The 23,294-nt window shown below is 42.9% G+C and overlaps 2 protein-coding genes across 50 annotated transcripts in view; both read left to right on the forward strand.

Moving 5' to 3' along the window:
- Window positions 1-9,585, forward strand: part of LOC118384191 (ubiquitin carboxyl-terminal hydrolase 43-like) — a 97,973-nt gene extending 88,388 nt beyond the window's left edge. Inside the window, exons 13-17 of the mRNA XM_052519023.1 lie at window positions 4-378; window positions 608-766; window positions 1,632-1,802; window positions 2,045-5,638; window positions 8,910-9,585. Of these exons, the coding sequence (XP_052374983.1) occupies window positions 4-378; window positions 608-766; window positions 1,632-1,802; window positions 2,045-3,186 (1,847 nt within the window). The 3' untranslated portion in view covers window positions 3,187-5,638; window positions 8,910-9,585. The remainder of the gene's footprint in view (window positions 1-3; window positions 379-607; window positions 767-1,631; window positions 1,803-2,044; window positions 5,639-8,909) is intronic.
- LOC127930043 (histidine-rich glycoprotein-like) lies at window positions 5,645-9,585 on the forward strand. 49 transcript variants are annotated; one of them, XM_052518985.1, is made up of 4 exons: window positions 5,645-7,457; window positions 7,749-7,802; window positions 8,316-8,909; window positions 9,126-9,585. In XM_052518985.1, exons 1-4 carry the CDS (start codon window positions 6,502-6,504, stop codon window positions 9,322-9,324), a joined length of 1,803 nt encoding a protein of 600 aa, XP_052374945.1. In that variant the 5' UTR covers window positions 5,645-6,501; the 3' UTR covers window positions 9,325-9,585. The 49 variants fall into 49 exon arrangements, with proteins under 49 accessions (XP_052374945.1, XP_052374946.1, XP_052374938.1 ...); XM_052518986.1 differs by having other exon boundaries at window positions 8,316-8,882; XM_052518978.1 differs by having other exon boundaries at window positions 8,316-8,747; window positions 8,802-9,585.
- Window positions 9,586-23,294: the final 13,709 nt, after the last annotated feature.

A 23,294-nucleotide genomic window follows, 5' to 3' on the forward strand; every position in this document is an offset into this window, starting at 1 on the left:
CAGACGATGCATGGAAATGTCCCCACTGTAAGCAGCTGCAGCAGGGCATGGTGAAGATGAGCCTGTGGACGCTGCCTGACATCCTCATCCTCCACCTCAAGCGCTTCCGGCAGGTGGGCGAGCGCCGCAACAAGCTGGCCACGCTGGTGCGCTTCCCCCTGGACGGCCTAGACATGGCGCCCCATGTGGTGAAGAGGAGTCAGAGCACCCGGCTGCCCCCCCAATGTCCTCTGCCCCCCCACGGTCCTCTGCTCCCTGGCCCCCTGCACCCGGCCTGGAAACAGCCCTGCCCACCCGACGTGGCCCCTCCAGACTTCCTATATGACCTCTATGCCGTGTGTAACCATCACGGAGGCATGCACGGGGGACATTACACAGGTTTGTATGGAGGGACTGTCTGGCTGTCATATTCACATCCTGTAAATATTCTATGAAATATCAATCTCATTGAAAGTGGTCTTTAATCAGCAAGGTGTCTTGAAGTGATATCCAGTCCAAAAATGTGTTTGATGGTGATGATAATAAAGACATGGTGGTGGTTTGTTTAGTATGTATGTAAGTACACACTGTTGTGCGTGTCTGAACAGGTGTCTGTGTCTCTGTGCAGCGTTCTGCAGGAACTCATTGGATGCCCAGTGGTATGGGTATGATGACAGCAGTGCAGAGCCAGTCACAGAGGGGGAGGTGTGCACACGGGGAGCCTACATCCTCTTCTACCAGAGACGCAACACCATCCCTCCATGGTCAGCCAGCTCCTCTCTCAGAGGTGAGCCATGTTGACAAGTCCATTAATTAAGCCACAGTCTGCAATATGTCCTTGTGTCATTTCAATAGATGATATATACCAATTGGTTCTGGAAGAATACTGACCTTTAGAGGTCTTCAGTTGAAAGTAAGTCCATATAATGGAAATAAGGCTTCTGAAATCCATTATTGGTGAAATGATGGCTTTGGTCGCCCAATAATGAATGGCACTTCATTGACAGCATCCAGACATTTTTCTAATTTAAATCATTAATGTTGAAATCAAAAGAGTGTATGATTGGCAGTGTGTAATGACCTTGTCCATGGTAGGATGGAGGTACAGTAAAGGCATACTAGGTTTGGTTTGCTCCTAGCAGAACGTGGATAGGCAAAGGGAACGTCTGTGCATTGCATACTCCCTCAAAAGACTTTTGCTTAAAAACAAGAAAAAAGCTGCAATAGTGGCAATTGTCCCTTTTGAGACGCTGTAGCCAGTATACACTTCCTCAAAATAGTCAGAATTTATCTAAGATAACTCAAGGAATCTATCATTCATTTTGACGTTTTTGCAGAGGAGATCTTAGTCGTGCATTTTTACATCTAACTAAGATGTTTGGTGCACTATTTCACAATGAAAAAGTTTATTGAAGAATCCCTACTGTTGACCAATCTCCGACCAAGGGGCATATGCTTCCAAACTAACAACAACTAACATAATGTTGTCATAATATATGCACAAACTCTTCCCGAAATGTTTCGGCTGGGAAGCATGCGGACGCCTACTGCCCCCCTCTAGGAAAAGGAGACAGGTTTGTATGTATTAGCTGTGTTGAGAGTCCAGTAGATGGCACTTTGCTCTCTATAACAGTGTTCTTCTACTTCTACAGGCTCCACCAGCTCCTCCACGTCAGACCACTGGCTGATCCGTCTGATGCGGGACAGTAAGAGGGGCAGCCTGTTCTCTGGGGGATCCACCTCTGGCCCTCCTGGCCCCACACCAACCCCCGAATCCCCAGAGCTCCCTGTGTTCGAGGACGAGCCTCTCAAAACAGAGACAGGTGAGTAGCACATTTGGACACCATTTCCCCAGTCTGTCTCTAAATAAATAAAACCACTATGGTTCGCTGTGCCTGATTGGTCTGAAGTTCTGTTTTTTACTCAAAGAGGATTATATCTTTGAGATAATTACATAATTAAAAAGCAGATGATTATGTAGATAAGTCGATAAATGAACCATTAAAAAAAGAGGAGGAATGTGAGGAAAAATCCTAACTGTGTTTGTTTTTTCTTCTGGGTCCAGATGGGTTTGAGAATAAGCCATTTGTCAGAGGCACTCAGGGCAGGAGCGTGAGCATGAGGTCACCCACTAAGACCAAGGACACCCTGAGCAAAGTGCTGCCCCTGCGCTGGTCCTTTGGTTCCAAGGACCGCCCCAAACCCTCCGCCCCCAGGCGAGGGGAGCTGGTGGAGTACCTGGAGTCAGGGCGCAGGCCGCGGTGCACCAAGGACCCCATCATCACCCTAGTGGCCACCCCACCCCAGGGCGGGCACAGGGACCTGGGCAGCTCCCCCAGTGTCAGCAGCCTGAGCTGCATGGACAGGTCCAACTCTGAGGCCTGCGACTCCCCAAGAGTACCAGAGGGCCAGAGCAGGCCTGCCATAGAGAGGAGCTCCAGCCTGGGGCTCAGTATTATCACTAAAGTCAGGGATGACAGCTCACTTGGCCGGAGGTCCTCCAAGAGGTTCAGGCAGGACCAGGGCAGGACCCTGGACCCTCACCCCCATAGAGGCTCTACTGATGGGGTCCACATCAGCCACAGTGCCCCCCCAAGTAGGGACTCTACACTGAAGAGGCCCAAGGCCCAAGCAGGGCTGACCTCCAGGGTAGGGGTGCTGCAGGCTGGTCTACAGCCTGAGGAGAGGAAGGGGATGAGGGGTCAGGAGGTAAGGAGCCACGACAGCCTCTTGTCCTTTTTCAAATCAGGCTTCCTGAAGAAAGACGCTCAGAGGACACCTAGCAAGGGGGAGGAAGTCCGGGCCAATGGCCACGGACGAACCAGCAAGGTGGCAAACGGTAGTTTGTCTAAACTCTCCCTCTCCAATGGGACCCTGAACGGTGTAGCGCTGGAGGAAAAGAGGGCCAACGGCGCCCCTAGAAGTGACTGCCGTCACAGCAAAGGGCAGCTTGTCAACGGGAGGGCAGGGAGTCACAGCTCTGCTGCTGACATCAAGCGTGCCCACAGCTCCAGTAACATCCAGACCAAACTGGACTTGACCCTGCGCAGGTGTGCCTCTCTGCAGAGGAACGGGCAGGTAGCTCCCCCGGCCCCCCGCAGCAGCCTAGCCACAGACAAGCCCAGCTATGCCACCCTGCAGCGGGCACGCTACAGCACCACCTCCCTGGGCAGGCAGCAGAGACCCGTCCCCGAGTCCTGCTTCTGACTCCCTCCGCACCGTTAGGCTAATTAGCTGCTGCCACAGCAGTAGAGTTATCTGGCGTTTGTGTCTCTTTATTTAGAGTTTGTGCCAATGCTACTGCAAGGGTTAGCATGTTAGGGTGAGCTGAGCAGTCTGGCCACCACTGCTAGAGCAGAGGAATAGTCACAGTGTTACTATAAGACAGGTTCTTAGGGAAGCTTTGCCAACAGCTGATTTCAGTAATGCAGTGCGTAACAGTTAACTGTCTGTCATAGTCTTCTGTTTAATGTAAGTGCCTCTGTGACAGTTCAGAATGATTGTTTGTTGAACACTGCTACCACGCTATTGATTGACACACATCACATCCAGACGGTCACCAGGTCTCTGTAGTATAACCATCAGAGCTGTTGTTTCTGAAGGGCATCATGTACCCTCTGTTAACACTGATGTTATTGACGTATTGTCTTTGTGTGTAAATGAATCTATGCAGACTGTGTACAATGGAGAGGTACAACTGCTGTATTGTGATCATATTTATTCCACAAACATGTCAAGCATCTGTCTTGGTTGTATGCTGTCCTTGATTTTCTATTGATGTAGCCATGGAGGAATATCCTGCACAGAAAGATTCAGTTAAATGATTGTCTGTCTGTGCTTCCACTGCAAACCTCATACACTTATGTTATTGCTAATATTCATCATGTACCATCTTCTGTCAGTGGCAACTGGCAACTGAAAGAAATAAGTACTGTAATAACCTGGTTTTTACACACCTGTTACTGACTCCCGTACTGTAACGACGGTGTGCGATTGGAGGAAAAGTAAGGGTAGAGGAATGAAATGGTGATTTATGTTCGTAACTAACATGATTGAAATACTGGGTTGAAAAGAGGGTAGTTTGCACACCATGTACTCCAGCACAGTGATGGTCCTGTATACTCCACAATAGATTTAATGGATCTTGAACCAACGTTTGTGTCAATCAGAACATTCATCAGGACCCTGAAAAAGGTCTAGATAATCTAGTTTAAGATTCATTGTGGAGCATACAAGAATACCAGACAGTATCTAGGACTTTCTATTTTAAATCGAAATGGAAAATAATTATCAAAAAGAGCCACTTGAGTGTTTTGTACATTGACTTGTGTGAACGTAGATGGGTGCTATTTGGTGATGGTGAACTGTCGTGGAACCTCCTCACACCAGTGGTTTAGGTCAGCCCCTTATAGAGCACCAGGGACAGACTGACAGCCCATTTCAAGGCTTTTAATGTCACTCCCTGTATCTCCCCACTGCTGAGCTCCAGAGAAAGTTACTGCCTGTGTTTCACAATAACTCACCAGAGGGGATTAAACCTGCTCCCCTGTTGCCATGGCAAACTCCCTTAAAGATACCAACTGTGAAGGTGCTGCTGTCTGATGTACTCTGTAGAGGGGCAGGGATTTATTGATTTTCATTAATTTTCAACCCAAAACATCTCTTGACTTAGCTTCCAATATACAATACATGACGATCTATTACATTACATGAAGATCATTGAGTAATTGTTCCTATAGAGTGCTGTAATGCATTTTAACTGTCAGCCATAGGGTACATGCCAATTCAGATATATGCACATTCTGTGTATGTTCTTGTCAGTGCAGATTTCCCAGCAACAATGGATGGAAACGTATGTGTGTTTTATGTTAGGAGGGTGTAGAGCACATGTGTTTGAGCTTTCATCAACTGTATATGAACATATGTAGAAGTAATATTACCAACACAATGGCATACAGTGCTTCTGTAAAGGGAAAAATACTATCAGAGTGAATGTATTTATCTATTAGATTTCTGAGTTACTTAATTACTTAGGCCCATCGCCCCATGAGAAGCATAGGCCATCAACTGGCCATCAACTGAGTTGACTTCATGTATCTGAAATTATATAGAATTTAATCCCAATGAAATGATACAATCATTTACTATTCTCCTAAACTATAATGTTAATGTGTAGGACATATGATTGTGTTAGCAGACATACGGTAGTAGCTATGCAATATACTGGACTATATGGGATGCCCCATATGCATCATTGTAACTTCTTCTAATGGGGATTGGTTGATGACACTACACCATCAACCATCATGACAAATTGGTTGATGACACGACACCATCAACCATCATGACTAATTGGTTGATGACACTACACCATCAACCATCATGACAAATTGGTTGATGACACGACACCATCAACCATCATGACTAATTGGTTGATGACACGACACCATCAACCATCATGACAAATTGGTTGATGACACTACACCATCAACCATCATGACTAATTGGTTGATGACACGACACCATCAACCATCATGACTAATTGGTTGATGACACGACACCATCAACCATCATGACTAATTGGTTGATGACACGACACCATCAACCATCATGACTAATTGGTTGATGACACGACACCATCAACCATCATGACAAATTGGTTGATGACACTACACCATCAACCATCATGACAAATTGGTTGATGACACTACACCATCAACCATCATGACTAATTGGTTGATGACACGACACCATCAACCATCTTGACAAATTGGTTGATGACACGACACCATCAACCATCATGACTAATTGGTTGATGACACGACACCATCAACCATCATGACTAATTGGTTGATGACACTACACCATCAACCATCATGACAAATTGGTTGATGACACGACACCATCAACCATCATGACTAATTGGTTGATGACACTACACCATCAACCATCATGACAAATTGGTTGATGACACGACACCATCAACCATCATGACTAATTGGTTGATGACACGACACCATCAACCATCATGACAAATTGGTTGATGACACTACACCATCAACCATCATGACAAATTGGTTGATGACACTACACCATCAACCATCATGACTAATTGGTTGATGACACGACACCATCAACCATCTTGACAAATTGGTTGATGACACGACACCATCAACCATCATGACTAATTGGTTGATGACACGACACCATCAACCATCATGACTAATTGGTTGATGACACTACACCATCAACCATCATGACTAATTGGTTGATGACACGACACCATCAACCATCATGACTAATTGGTTGATGACACGACACCATCAACCATCATGACTAATTGGTTGATGACACGACACCATCAACCATCATGACTAATTGGTTGATGACACGACACCATCAACCATCATGACTAATTGGTTGATGACACTACACCATCAACCATCATGACTAATTGGTTGATGACACGACACCATCAACCATCATGACTAATTGGTTGATGACACGACACCATCAACCATCATGACAAATTGGTTGATGACACTACACCATCAACATTGTCTGATGACACTACACCATCAACATTGTCTGATGACACTACACCATCAACATTGTCTGATGACACTACACCATCAACATAGGCTGATGACACTACACCATCAACATTGTCTGATGACACTACACCATCAACATAGGCCGATGACACTACACCATCAACATTGTCTGATGACACTACACCATCAACATAGGCTGATGACACTACACCATCAACATTGTCTGATGACACTACACCATCAACATAGGCCGATGACACTACACCATCAACATTGTCTGATGACACTACACCATCAACATAGGCTGATGACACTACACCATCAACATTGTCTGATGACACTACACCATCAACATAGGCTGATGACACTACACCATCAACATTGTCTGATGACACTACACCATCAACATAGGCTGATGACACTACACCATCAACATTGTCTGATGACACTACACCATCAACATAGGCCGATGACACTACACCATCAACATAGGCTGATGACACTACACCATCAACATAGGCTGATGACACTACACCATCAACATAGGCTGATGACACTACACCATCAACATAGGCCGATGACACTACACCATCAACATAGGCCGATGACACTACACCATCAACATTGTCTGATGACACTACACCATCAACATAGGCTGATGACACTACACCATCAACATTGTCTGATGACACTACACCATCAACATTGTCTGATGACACTACACCATCAACATAGGCCGATGACACTACACCATCAACATAGGCCGATGACACTACACCATCAACATAGGCTGATGACACTACACCATCAACATAGGCTGATGACACTACACCATCAACATTGTCTGATGACACTACACCATCAACATAGGCCGATGACACTACACCATCAACATAGGCCGATGACACTACACCATCAACATAGGCCGATGACACTACACCATCAACATCGACCGATGACACTACACCATCAACATAGGCTGATGACACTACACCATCAACATAGGCTGATGACAATACACCGTCAACTTAGGCCAATGACACGACACCATCAACATCGGCTGATGACACTACACCATCAACATAGGCCGATGACACTACACCATCAACATAGGCCGATGACACTACACCATCAACATAATATAATAATATAATAATAATATATAATATTACTACACCATCAACATAGGCTGATGACACTACACCATCAACTTAGGCCGATGACACTACACCATCAACATAGGCCGATGACACTACACCATCAACATAGGCCGATGACACTACACCATCAACATAATATAATAATATAATAATAATAATAATATATAATATTACTACACCATCAACATAGGCTGATGACACTACACCATCAACTTAGGCCGATGACACGACACCATCAACATCGTCTGATGACACTACACCATCAACTTAGGCCGATGACACTACACCATCAACATAGGCTGATGACACTACACCATCAACATTGTCTGATGACACTACACCATCAACATAGGCCGATGACACTACACCATCAACATAGGCTGATGACACTACACCATCAACATTGTCTGATGACACTACACCATCAACATTGTCTGATGACACTACACCATCAACATAGGCCGATGACACTACACCATCAACATAGGCTGATGACACTACACCATCAACATTGTCTGATGACACTACACCATCAACATAGGCCGATGACACTACACCATCAACATAGGCTGATGACACTACACCATCAACATTGTCTGATGACACTACACCATCAACATAGGCTGATGACACTACACCATCAACATTGTCTGATGACACTACACCATCAACATAGGCCGATGACACTACACCATCGACATTGTCTGATGACACTACACCATCAACATTGTCTGATGACACTACACCATCAACATTGTCTGATGACACTACACCATCGACATTATCTGATGACACTACACCATCAACATTGTCTGATGACAATACACCGTCAACATTGTCTGATGACACTACACCATCAACATTGTCTGATGACACTACACCATCACCATAGGCCGATGACACTACACCATCAACATCGACCGATGACACTACACCATCAACATAGGCTGATGACACTACACCATCAACATAGGCTGATGACAATACACCGTCAACATTGTCTGATGACACTACACCATCAACATAGGCCGATGACACTACACCATCAACATAGGTTGATGACACTACACCATCAACATTGTCTGATGACACTACACCATCAACATAGGCTGATGACACTACACCATCAACATTGTCTGATGACACTACACCATCAACATAGGCCGATGACACTACACCATCAACATAGGCCGATGACACTACACCATCAACATAGGCTGATGACACTACACCATCAACATTGTCTGATGACACTACACCATCAACATTGTCTGATGACACTACACCATCAACATTGTCTGATGACACTACACCATCAACATTGTCTGATGACACTACACCATCAACATTGTCTGATGACACTACACCATCAACATTGTCTGATGACACTACACCATCAACATTGTCTGATGACACTACACCATCAACATAGGCCGATGACACTACACCATCAACATAGGCCGATGACACTACACCATCAACATAGGCCGATGACACTACACCATCAACATCGGCCGATGACACTACACAATCAACATCGGCCGATGACACTAGCTCAAATGTTAAGCCCTCTTTTCTGTATCACTTTGTTTACCAAAACAAGCACTTGTTTTGGAAGTGACCCTAAATGAAGGATGCTTTCCTTGGGGGGCATGGGTTGACTATATTTTATATGCAACTTTTGTAAAAGTCTACATTTTATACCTGATTTGTAATTATGTAGATGAACTCTCCAGATGATCAAATCAGATAATGTATGCTTCTGATTAGAGAGCAATGTCAGGATAAAGCACAAGTGGACTTTAATTGTGAACTTAACATATATATTGTATCTGCTTATTACCATACTGGAATTTATTTCAATTGCAAATTAAACACAGCTTTTCTCACAACTACTCTCTTTATTATATCATAATACAAATGAGGAGGTATTCAATTACATGTGTCATTGTATTTGTCTAACTTGGACTTTGAACTGGCTCAGGTTCTGCTCATTTCCATACCACATCATACCAGCTTAACTTACAAAACCAAGGTGTAGAGAACAACTGATTAACAAACAGTTGAACTATTGTGGAGAAAAAATTGTATTCCAAATGTTTCTTAAATTCATCATCCAGTGTGTCATACATGTTTTGTTGATATTGGGAGAGCACATTCCAAATAGTTCTCTTGCCATGTGAGCTGTGCTTTTAGGGAAATGTATGCATTTCCTACACACACCTTTCCTTCTCACTTCTCAGTAGTTGGTATTCAGACTTACCTTATGCAGGTGTGTAACAGGCTTTACAGGAGTGGCTAACAGAATTTCTTGTTTCAGATTTAATTCAATAGGGTTTTCAGTACATTTATCTAAAGCCATCCTTTTAAATTGGGTGTACCTTTAATTTGAGTTCTCTACAGACTCACTAGAATATGTGGAGAGAACGGTTCAGAATATTAGAGATCAATGAAAGAAAGTAATTTAAATTAGAGTTTGACCGATTATGATTTTTCAGCGCCGATACCGATTATTGGAGGACCAAAAAAAGCCGATACCGATTAATCGGCAGATTTTTATATATATATATATATATATATATATATATATATTTTTTTTTTTTTTTTTTTTTTTTTTTTTTTTTGGTAACAATGACAATTACAACACTACTGAATGAACATTGAACACTTTTATTTAACTTAATATAATACATAAATAAAATCTATTTAGTCTCAAATAAATAAGGAAACACTCAATTTGGTTTAAATAATGCAAAAACACAGTGTTGGAGAAGAAAGTAAAAGTACAATATGTGCCATGTAAAAAAGCTAACGTAAGGTCTATTTTTCTCCACTTCCTGTCTAACTGACGTGCCCAAAGTAAACTGCTTGTCACTCAGGCTCAGAAGCCAGGATATGCATATAATTGGTACTATTGGATAGAAAACACTTTGACGTTTGTAGAAATGTTAAAATAATGTATGAGACTATAGCACAATTAATATGGTAGGAGATAATCCAGATGGAATATTATTTATTTTGAGAGCCCATGCTCTTTCAATGGAAAGCTATAGGTGCTATGCAATTCCAGCTCCCACATTGTAATTCCTATCGCTTCCACTAGATGTCAACAGTCTTTGTTCAAGGTTTCAGGCATGTTTCTTCCCAAACGAGGAAGAACTTTGAGTTTTAACATTTACATTTAAGTCATTTAGCAGACGCTCTTATCCAGAGCGACTTACAAATTGGTGCATTCACCTTATGACATCCAGTGGAACAGCCACTTTACAATAGTGCATCTAAATCTTTTAAGGGGGGGGGGTGAGAAGGATTACTTTATCCTATCCTAGGTATTCCTTAAAGAGGTGGGGTTTCAGGTGTCTCCGGAAGGTGGTGATTGACTCCGCTGTCCTGGCGTCATGAGGGAGTTTGTTCCACCATTGGGGGGCCAGAGCAGCGAACAGTTTTGACTGGGCTGAGCGGGAACTGTACTTCCTCAGTGGTAGGGAGGCGAGCAGGCCAGAGGTGGATGAACGCAGTGCCCTTGTTTGGGTGTAGGGCCTGATCAGAGCCTGGAGGTACTGAGGTGCCGTTCCCCTCACAGCTCCGTAGGCAAGCACCATGGTCTTGTAGCGGATGCGAGCTTCAACTGGAAGCCAGTGGAGAGAGCGGAGGAGCGGGGTGACGTGAGAGAACTTGGGAAGGTTGAACACCAGACGGGCTGCGGCGTTCTGGATGAGTTGTAGGGGTTTAATGGCACAGGCAGGAGCCCAGCCAACAGCGAGTTGCAGTAATCCAGACGGGAGATGACAAGTGCCTGGATTAGGACCTGCGCCGCGTCCTGTGTGAGGCAGGGTCGTACTCTGCGGATGTTGTAGAGCATGAACCTACAGGAACGGGCCACCGCCTTGATGTTAGTTGAGAACGACAGGGTGTTGTCCAGGATCACGCCAAGGTTCTTAGCGCTCTGGGAGGAGGACACAATGGAGTTGTCAACCGTGATGGCGAGATCATGGAACGGGCAGTCCTTCCCGGGAGGAAGAGCAGCTCCGTCTTGCCGAGGTTCAGCTTGAGGTGGTGATCCGTCATCCACACTGATATGTCTGCCAGACATGCAGAGATGCGATTCGCCACCTGGTCATCAGAAGGGGGAAAGGAGAAGATTAATTGTGTGTCGTCTGCATAGCAATGATAGGAGAGACCATGTGGTCCTTCTGTGGCTCAGTTGGTAGAGCATGGCGCTTGTAACACCAGGGTAGTGGGTTCGATTCCCGGGACCACCCATACGTAGAATGTATGCACACATGACTGTAAGTCGCTTTGGATAAAAGCGTCAGCTAAATGGCATATATTATTATTATTATTATTAGGGCCTAGAACAGAGCCCTGGGGGACACCAGTGGTGAGAGCGCGTGGTGAGGAGACAGATTCTCGCCACGCCACCTGGTAGGAGCGACCTGTCAGGTAGGATGCAATCCAAGCGTGGGCCGCGCCGGAGATGCCCAACTCGGAGAGGGTGGAGAGGAGGATCTGATGGTTCACAGTATCGAAGGCAGCCGATATGTCTAGAAGGATGAGAGCAGAGGAGAGAGAGTTTTGGTACAGGGAGTCAGAGTTGGAAATCAGTCTTTGCGATGAAGAGGATGCACACTTGCTAATTATACTTTTCTATTGAACATACATCTTTCCGTATGAAATATTATAGTTTAATTACATTTTAGGGTACTTTGTTTTAACAAAGTTTAGCAGTAGCTTTTTGGATTCCTTTCTCTGCATGTTGAAGAAGTGGATTACTCAAATCGATGGCGCCAACTAAACAGACTTTTTGGGATATAAAGAACGATTTTATCTAACAAAACGGCCATGCATGTTGTAGCTGGGACCCTTGGGATTGTAAATCAGAGGAAGATTTTCAAAAGTAAATTAATATTTAATCGCTATTTGTGATTTTACGAAGCATGTGCTGGTTAAAAAATATTTTGATGTGGAGCGCCATCCTCAAACAATCGCATGGCATGCTTTCGTTGTAAAGCCTATTGTAAATTGGATAATGCAGTTAGATTAACAAGAATTTAAGCTTTTAACCTATATTAAACAATTGTATGTACCTAGATGTTTACTATCCATAATTTTTATGATTATTTATTTGAATTGCATGCCCTCGACTTTCACCGGAAGTTGTCCCGCTGACGGGACACCTCTACCCTAAGAGGTTTTAAGTTCCTTGCTCAAAGCATATGAATGCTGGTGGTTCAATATTCCCAGTTCTTCAATATTCCCAGTTAAGAAATTTTAGGTTGTAGTTATTATAGCAATTATGATGCTTTGACTAGTTCTCTATACCATGTGTATTTCATATACCTTTGACTATTGGATGTTCTAATAGGCACTTTAGTATTGCCAGCCTAATCTCAGGAGTTGATAGGCTTGAAGTCATAAACATAAACATCAAGCATTGTTAAGAGCTGCTGGCAAATGTAGTAAAGTTTGAATGAATGCTTACGAGCCTGCTGCTGCCTACCACCCCTCAGTCAGACTGCTCTATCAAATATCAAATCATAGACTTAATTATAATATAATAAACACAGAAATACAAGTCTTTGGTCATTAATATGGTCAAATCCGGAAACAAATATTTCGAAAACAATTATTCTTATTCTTTAAGTGAAATACGGAACTGTTCCTTATTTTATCGAATGGATGGCAACCCTAAGTATAAATATTGCTGTTACATTGCATAACCTTCAGTGTTATGTCATAATTATGTAAAATTCTGGCAAATTAGTTTGCAACGAGCCAGGCGGCCCAAACTGTTGCAATGAATGCAAGAGAAGTGACACAATTTCCCTGGTTAATATTGCCTACTAACATTAATTTCTTTTAACTAAATATGCAGGTTAAAGAAAACTTCCTTCTGTGTATTGATTTTAAGAAAGGCATTGATGTTTATGGTTAGGCACATTTGTGCAACGATTGTGCTTTTTTTTTCACGAATGCGCTTTTGTTAAATTAAATCATCCCCCATTTGGCGAAGTAGGCTGTGATTCGATGATAAATTAACAGGCACCGCATTGATTATATACAACGCAGGACAAGCTAGTTAACCTAGTAATATCATCAACCATGTGTAGTTAACTAGTGATTATGTGAAGATTGATTTTTATAAGATAAATTTAATGCTAGCTAGCAACTTACCTTGGCTCCTTGCTGCACTCGCGTGACAGGTGGTCAGCCTGCCACACAGTTTCCTCGTGGAATGCAATGTAATCGGCCAAAATCGGCATCCAAAAATGCAGATTACCGATTGTTATGAAAACTTGAAATCGGCCCTAATTAATCGGCCATGCAGATATCGGTCGACCTCTGATTTAAATACACACATATTCATCTCCTTTCAGCACCAATTGGTAGATTTAAAAATACTGTGATGTATATTATTTAGGGTTAGGAAATATCTATGAATTTTTTTAATAAAAAATAAAAAATCATGTTTGGAGAGCCTTTATGCACTAAATATATTTGTGATAAAACATACAGTGGTTTGATTCATTCTGAAAGTTGCCATATTCAATATTGTTCCATTAAATATTGGAAGGTGAGAAAAGTATAGAATAGAGGTTGAACAGTATTCTTAAAAATCTACCCTAATAATCTTCATTAATCATAAATGTGACTACAACGGTCCAGTCGTTGTGAACCGTGGTCCAGGCTCCAGGTTTAAACTGCTATGTATGGTGCATAATGACTCAAATAGGTTACATGTCCCAAATTATTGCAGAACTTGTAATACGTTAACCTAATATGATTCACTATTGCTATCGATGCTCAGGAACAACCACACATGACAGAGGAAAGAAAGGTAAACTAGCAATGTAATGGAATGATAGTGGCTAATATTTAACACAATACGAATTGTAAAAAATATAGTGAAAAGTCTGAGCATATAATTAGGTTTGCCGTAGGTTTGGTAGGTTTGCCGCTATACTACCATTTGTGTATGGCTACAGAAGCCTATAGATTGGGTCTCCAAGTTTCATCCATTGGAATTAAATTCTGCATAATGGAATAAACATTTCTTAAATGTCACTGTGGGAAAGTTGATATGTGTCACGCCCTGACCTTAGAGATCCTTTTAATTATCTATTTGGTTAGGTCAGGGTGTGACTAGGGTGGGCAATCTATGTTTTCTATTTCTTTGTTGGCCGGGTATGGTTCCCAATCAGAGGCAGCTATCTCGTTGTCTCTGATTGGGGAACATACTTAGGCAGCCTTTTCCCACCTGTAGTTTGTGGGATCTTGTTTTCTATTGTTGCTGTTTAGCCCTACAAGGCTGTACATTTCGTTGGTTTTCTCTTTCTTGTTTTGTTGCTGGTTATCATTAATAAATATGATTAACCTACGCCACGCTGCATCTTGGTCCGACCATTCTTACAACGACGAGCGTTACAATATGTTGATATGCTTCAGTTCGCTGCCATATGACTGATTTCACAATTGTCTCCAGCGATCATATGGTAAAATACAGTAGATCTAAAACAATTGTCATTTATATTTGCAATCCCCTTATCCAATCGGGGGAAATGGGAACCAGGTGTGTGTAATCAGACAAGACAGTCCGGGGTTGATGATATTGAATCCCAATCAGTGAAGCCTAGAAAGCCGGTGATGTAGACCTCCAGAACTGGTGAACAGAATGAGCATCAGTACTGGGGGGATCCGTGACACAGCCCCGGCTTCTCCATTGCACCTCGTGCGTCACAACCCTCCAGCGGCCATGTCCTCACAGATGCAGTCCTGCAAACACAAAGAGACACCATTGACGCTATTAACGAGGTTGCCAAGGAGTTGAAGTGGGACAGTTCTGCGGGTGCTTCTCTGTAAAGCTGGGCCCACTACAGCACAGAGATCCAAGAGAACAGCTCTTGGTAATCGGATCCGGCTCATAAGCCACTTATTTTCATTGTCCAGTAAATCACTCTGAGTTCTTCCATTCGCCAAGTCTTCCAACAGTACCAAAGCAGCCATTGTAATTGCATGCCTTTTCATACCCACCCATTTGATCATCAAAGCTACCCGATTGCGTAACATCTTCAGGTGTGGTAATTACCCTGATTGTAACTGACAATGACAAGGCCATTATCATCACATTGACAGTTCTGCGCAACGAACATGTGATAACAATATATGAAACTGTGCACTCATATCTGCCCGATTGAGGCATCGAAAACGGCATCAGTTTAAATGTCATTTGTCCTACTGTTCACCATATTATTTATGAGAATACATTTCATAACATAATTACAGATCCAATTAAATATGATTCCCGATTAAACTGTACAACATATTTGAGGGGTTCTTTTTCCCCAAAAAATATTTCAGTTTGTATTTATTATAATAAATCATGTTTTTTTGTGTTTTGTTTTTTTGTGGATTCCAGGGAACTCTTCATTTATAATACGTGATAGTTAATATTTGAATTTATTTTACACAATGGTATCAATTGGTGCGTACTATGGGTAAAAGTGTTCGTGGAGGACTGCACATTCTCCCAGCAAGTTGTTTTTTATAAATCCCAAAGTTTGCTTAGAAAGTGGCGTATGCCTTCTTTTGTGCCTACGCAAAGTTTATAAATGAGGCCCCTGATCTGAACTGATCTGAAAAGCACATTCGCAACATTATAAATGAGGCCCCTGACCTGAACTGATCTGAAAAGCACAATAGTGTATCCCCCGTCTAGTGGGGCTACACTATTGCTCTCTGGCTCTGCCTACACCAAAATCACAGACTCAATTTTGCAAAGTTAGATTTGTTTTAGTTTGTCACATTGAAAAGAGGCTGATATAATGTTGATTCGATCACAGAAAAAACATTGATCTATATAGTGCAAACTAATGGCGCGAACTCAGTGAAATGCAATCTCTTGCATCTCTGCCGGCATGGCATTTAGTAGTGCACACGCATTTTGGATGGAATGCTGCTCATGTGGATTGTTTCATGAATAGCTAGATAAAGCATACAAAACATTATGAACACCTGCTCGTTCCATGACATAGATTGACCAGATGAATCCAGGTGAAAGCTATGATCCCTTATTGATGTCACTTGTTAAATCCACTTCAATCAGTGTAGATGAAGGGGAGGAGACAGGTAAAAAAAATGGAAGCCTTGAGACAATTGAGACATGGATTGTGTATGTGTGTCATTCAGAGGGTGAATGGGTAAGACAAAAGATTGAAGTGCCAGGTAGTAGGTGCCAGGCGCACCGGTTCGTGTCAAGAACCGCAGCGATGCTGGGTTTTTCACTCTCAACAGTTTCCTGCGTATATCAAGAATAGTCCACCACCCAAAAGACATCCAGCCTACTTGACACAACTGTGGGAAAAATTGGATTCAAGATGGGCCAGCATCCCTGTCGAATGCTTTCGACACCTAGTGGAGTCCCTGCCCCGAAGAATTGAGGCTGTTCTGAGGGCAAAATTTATATTTTTAAATAAGATCATCTTTGAGAACTAATATTCACCAAAATAAAAACTAGACAGTAAGGGACAATCTAAAATTACAAAAATGGCATGACATGGGGTCCCCATAGATTTTGTTATAATGTTTGAGTCACTCAGATAGAACAATAACAAGTCATAAGCTATGGCAAAATGTGTAGAATTGCTTAAAAAATGTAAAAAATGTCTCTTAGCTCCATGGCAAAATGTGTAGAATTGGAGGAAATTGGCAACATTTTCTCTCTGTGGCCAAAAGGAGGGCCTAAAAAATGTTGGGTCTGAGACTGCACTGTTGGCCAAGGCCACAAGAGCAACAGGTTTAAGTCGATATCACAAAACAAGCCCAAAGTAGAACAGCACATAAAGCAGAAACCTATCTCCTGTTTCTTTAGCGTGAGGCAGCGAGCTTTAATGTACAAGAACACCCCTAGATACTAGTCATAAAATAAGGGAAGCATATTAAAACAAAAATCATGAAGCACATTAAACATTAGAGATTTGGAAGAAGACATGTTGCCTTGCCTTTACTTACTGCCTGAAGACGTTATTCTTAGAAAACAAGATCATCAAAAGCATTGATCATTGCATGGCATCATTTTTTTCTGAGAATTCATAGTAAGTAGTGTGTGATGTAAGGCAGCTATTAGCCAGCCATGATAGAGAGTGACCAATCCTAATAGGAATCTCTCTCTTTCTCCCTCCCTCCCTCCCTCCCTCCCTCACACACACACACACACACACACGCACAAACACACACACACACGCACACACACACACGGCAGGTAGCCAAGTGGTTAGAGCCTAGTGGTTAGAGCGTCTGGACGGTAAACACACTCACACACACTGAAGACATAGATATTCAAGCTGTCTTGTTTTCTGAAACCAACTAGTGTATTTTTGGGTGGTCACTTTTATTGTGAGAAATCATATTACGTGTTTCTCAACACTTCTACATTAATGTAATAACCACTAATGAATCGTAAAAAACTATGATTGAGAATGTTACAGGCAATTAACCCACTGTTCCTAGGCCGTCATTGAAAATAAGAATTTGTTCTTAAATGACTTGCCTAGTTAAATAAAGGTTAAAAACATTTTTTTTTTAAATAAAAATAAATGATACCCTCCCCTGTTATTGGTAATGGTGAGAGGTTAGCATGTTTTGTTGTAACCTCTGTAACCTTCTCACTCATCATTATTCATGATTCATTCATGATTGTTATTAATCATGGCATTAACAGGGCTCATGAATTAATGTTTAGAATCATCTACACACTTAGAAGAAAATTCAGTTGCAAACTGTAGTCTGTTTTTTTATGGAAGTTTTAGAGCAATGGCATCTTCCTAACCTTCAGGTTATTTCGATATCGAACTTGTTTACTGTGGATATAGATACTTTTGTACCTGTTTCCTCAGCATCTTCACAGGGTCTTTTGCTGTTGTTCTGGGATTGATTTGCACTTTTCGCACCAAATTATGCTCATCTCTAGAGACAGAACACGTCTCCTTCCTGAGCGGTATGACGGCTGCGTGGTTCCATGGTGTTTATACTTGCGTACTATTGTTTGTACAGATGAATGTGGTACCTTCAGGCGTTTGGAAATTGCTCCCAATGATGAAACTGACTTGTGGAGGTCTACAAAAGATTTTCCTGAGATCTTGGCTGATTTCTTTTGATTTTCCCATGATGTCAAGCAAAGTGGCACTGAGTTTGAAGGTAGACCTTGAAATACATCCACAGGTACACCTCCAATTGACTCAAATAATGTCAATTAGCCTATCAGAAGCTTCTAAAACCATGACATGATTTTCTGGAATTTTCCAAGCTGTTTAAAGGCACAGTCAATGTATTGTATGTAAACTTCTGACCCACTGGAATTGTGAAAAAATTGTTGGAAAAATGACTTGTGTCATGCACAAAGTAGATGTCCTAACTGACTTGCCAAAACTATAGTTTGTTAACAAGAAATTAGAGGCGTGGTTGAAACACTTTCTGGACCCCTTGAACTTTTCCACATTATGTTACGTTACAGCCTTATTCTAAAATAGATTAAATAGTTTTTTCCCCCTCATCAATCAAATACCCCATATTGACAAAGCAAAAACAGGTTTTTTTCTCCTTCTTTCTTTCTCTCTCTCGGAGGACCTGAGCCCTAGGACCATGCCCCAGGACTACCTGACATGATGACTCCTTGCTGTCCCCAGTCCACCTGGCCATGCTGCTGCTCCAGTTTCAACTGACCTGAGCCCTAGGACCATGCCCCAGGACTACCTGACATGATGACTCCTTGCTGTCCCCAGTCCACCTGGCCATGCTGCTGCTCCAGTTTCAACTGACCTGAGCCCTAGGACCATGCCCCAGGACTACCTGACATGATGACTCCTTGCTGTCCCCAGTCCACCTGACCATGCTGCTGCTCCAGTTTCAACTGTTCTGCCTTACTATTATTCGACCATGCTGGTCATTTATGAACATTTGAACATCTTGGCCATGTTCTGTTATAATCTCCACCCGGCACAGCCAGAAGAGGACTGGCCACCCCACATAGCCTGGTTCCTCTCTAGGTTTCTTCCTAGGTTTTGGCCTTTCTAGGGAGTTTTTCCTAGCCACCGTGCTTCTACACCTGCATTGCTTGCTGTTTGGGGTTTTAGGCTGGGTTTCTGTACAGCACTTTGAGATATCAGCTGATGTACGAAGGGCTATATAAATACATTTGACTTGATTTGATTTGATAGAAATGTTTGCTAATTTATATTTTTAAATGAAATATCAAATTTACATAAGTGTTCAGACCTTTTACTCAGTACTTTGTTGAAGAACCTTTGGCAGCGATTGCAGCATCGAGTCTTCTTGGGTAGGATGCTACAATCTTGGCACACCTGTATTTGGGGAGTTTCTCCCATTCTTCTCTGCAGATCCTCTCAAGCTCTGTCAGGTTGGATGGGGAGCATTGCTGCACAGCTATTTTCAGGTCTCTCCAGAGATGTTAGATCGGATTCAAGTCCGGGCTCTGGCTGGGCCACTCAAGGACATTCAGAGACTTGCCTCGAAGCCACTCCTGCGTTGTCTTGGTTGTGTGGATCTCTCTGTACTTTGCTCCGCTCTTTCCCTCGATCTTGACGAGTCTCCCAGTCCCTGAAAAACATCCCCACAGCATGATGCTTCCCTCACCATGCTTCATCGTAGGGATGGTGCCAGGTTTCCTCCAGACGTAACGCTTGGCATTCAGGCGAAAGAGTTCAATCTTGGTTTCATCACACCAGAGAATCTTGTTTATCATGGTCTGAGAGTCCATTAGGTTAACTCCAAGCGGTCTGTAATGTGCCTTTCACTGAGAAGCGACTTCCGTCTGGCCACTCTGCCATAAAGGCCTGATTGGTGGAGTGCTGCAGAGATGGTTCTCCCATCTCCACATTGAAACTCTGGAGCTCTGTCAGAGTGACCATCGGGTTCTTGGTCACATCCCTGACCAAGGCCCTTCTCCCCCGATTGCTCAGTTTGGCCAGGCGGCCAGCTCTAGGAAGAGTCTTGTTGGTTCCAAACTTCTTCCATTTAAGAATGATGGAGGCTACTGTGTTCTTGGGGACCTTCAATGCTACAGAAATGTTTTGTTACCTTTCCCCAGGTCTGTGCCTTGACACAATCCTGTCTCTGAGCTCTACGGACAATTCCTTCGACCTCATGGCTTGGTTTTTGCTCCGACATGTACTGTCAACTGTGGGACCTTATATAGACAGATGTGTGCCTTTCCAAATTATGTCCTATCAATTGAATTTACCACAGGTGGACTCCAATCAAGTCGTAGAAACATCTCAAGGATGATCAATGAAAACAGGATGCACCTGAGCTCAGTTTCGAGTCTAAATATTTATGTAACTAAGGTATTTCTGTTCTTTATTTTTAATAAATGTACAACCATTTCAAGAAACCTGTTTTCGCTTTGTCATTATGGGGTATTGTGTGTACATTTCTGAGAACATTTATTTTTATTTAATCAATTTTAGAAGGCTGTAACGCAAAACAAAATCTGGAAAAAGTCAAGGGGTCTGAATACTTTCTGAAGGCACTGTATATTCTATTCTTATTTATAATAAAGTGACTCCAAAATGACACAATACATTATTTACCATTAATTTCTATTGGGCACAACATAATCCGAAACACAACCAGAACAAACTGCAAATGCATCGAACAAGTTTGTTAAGTCACAAGCTTGATGTATTCATTGCGTGCTCGGAAAATGGGACCAAACACTAAACTATTGACTAAATGTAATACTCTATAAATTAATTTGTCCAAATACTTATGACACCTTTAAATGGGTGTACACAAAATGCTTTAATTTCTAAATGGTAAAACAGATAAGTATGAAAATACCCTCAAATGAAAGGTGACATTTTGTACTGTTGCCTCATGTAAAATATCTTAACTCAAATAAAAAAATGCTGGTGTATAGTATAACCAAATTAAATTAAGTTTTAGCTTCACTGTCCAAATAAATAAATTGGAGAGTGTACATATGGAGGGGAGTGTATTTTAATGTAATAGGGACATTAACCTGTGATGTAGCCTAGTTACCCACCAGGTACAACCCTAACTCTGTAAACAAGGGCACCCTCATAGACGTCATCCTGACCAACTGGCCCTCCAAATACACCTCCGCTGTCTTCAACCAGGATCTCAGCGATCACTGCCTCATTGCCTGTATCCGCTACGGAGCCGCAGTCAAACGACCACCCCTCATCACTGTCAAACACTCCCTAAAACACTTCTGTGAGCAGGCCTTTCTAATCGACCTGGCCCGGGTACCCTGGAAGGACATTGACCTCATCCCGTCAGTTGAGGATGCCTGGTCATTCTTTAAAAGTAACTTCCTCACTATTTTAGAGAAGCATGCTCCGTTCAAAAAATGCAGAACTAAGAACAGATACAGCCCTTGGTTCACTCCAGACCTGACTGCCCTCGACCAGCACAAAAACATCCTGTGGCGGACTGCACTAGCATCGAATAGTCCCCGCGATATGCAACTGTTCAGGGAAGTCAGGAACCAATACACGCAGTCAGTCAGGAAAGCTAAGGCCAGCTTCTTCAGGCAGAAGTTTGCATCCTGTAGCTCCAACTCCAAAAAGTTATGCTGGTAACATGGTCACCACCGATAAATCCATGATTATCGAAAACTTCAACAAGCATTTCTCAACGGCTGGCCATGCCTTCCGCCTGGCTACTCCAACCTCGGCCAACAGCTCCGCCCCCCCCGCAGCTACTCGCCCAAGCCTCTCCAGGTTCTCCTTTACCCAAATCCAGATAGCAGATGTTCTGAAAGAGCTGCAAAACCTGGACCCGTACAAATCAGCTGGGCTTGACAATCTGAACCCTCTATTTCTGAAACTATCCGCCGCCATTGTCGCAACCCCTATTACTAGCCTGTTCAACCTCTCTTTCATATCGTCTAAGATCCCCAAGGATTGGAAAGCTGCCGCAGTCATCCCCCTCTTCAAAGGGGGAGACACCCTGGACCCAAACTGTTACAGACCTATATCCATCCTGCCCTGCCTATCTAAGGTCTTCGAAGTCAACAAACAGGTCACTGACCATCTCGAATCCCACCGTACCTTCTCCGCTGTGCAATCTGGTTTCCGAGCCGGTCACGGGTGCACCTCAGCCACGCTCAAGGTACTAAACGATATCATAACCGCCATCGATAAAAGACAGTACTGTGCAGCCGTCTTCATCGACCTTGCCAAGGCTTTCGACTCTGTCAATCACCATATTCTTATCGGCAGACTCAGTAGCCTCGGTTTTTCGGATGACTGCCTTGCCTGGTTCACCAATTACTTTGCAGACAGAGTTCAGTGTGTCAAATCGGAGGGCATGCTGTCCGGTCCTCTGGCAGTCTCTATGGGGGTGCCACAGGGTTCAATTCTCGGGCCGACTCTTTTCTCTGTATATATCAATGATGTTGCTCTTGCTGCGGGCGATTCCCTGATCCACCTCTACGCAGACGACACCATTCTATATACTTCCGGCCCGTCCTGGACACTGTGCTATCTAACCTCCAAACGAGCTTCAATGCCATACAACACTCCTTCCGTGGCCTCCAACTGCTCTTAAACGCTAGTAAAAC

This window comes from Oncorhynchus keta, chromosome 5 (genome assembly GCF_023373465.1).
Source record: "Oncorhynchus keta strain PuntledgeMale-10-30-2019 chromosome 5, Oket_V2, whole genome shotgun sequence".
Taxonomy (NCBI): Eukaryota; Metazoa; Chordata; class Actinopteri; order Salmoniformes; family Salmonidae; genus Oncorhynchus; species Oncorhynchus keta.

What these genes read in the sequence shown, in the direction of transcription:
- LOC127930043 (XM_052518973.1), top strand. Translation starts at nt 6,502, where the DNA reads ATGACAAATTGGTTGATGACACTACACCATCAACATTGTCTGATGACA. An exon ending in ACACTACACCATCAACATAG is followed by an intron (nt 7,458 to 7,748) that starts GCCGATGACACT and finishes CCATCAACTTAG; the next exon opens with GCCGATGACACTACACCATC. An exon ending in ACACTACACCATCAACATAG is followed by an intron (nt 7,803 to 8,315) that starts GCCGATGACACT and finishes CCATCAACATAG; the next exon opens with GCTGATGACACTACACCATC.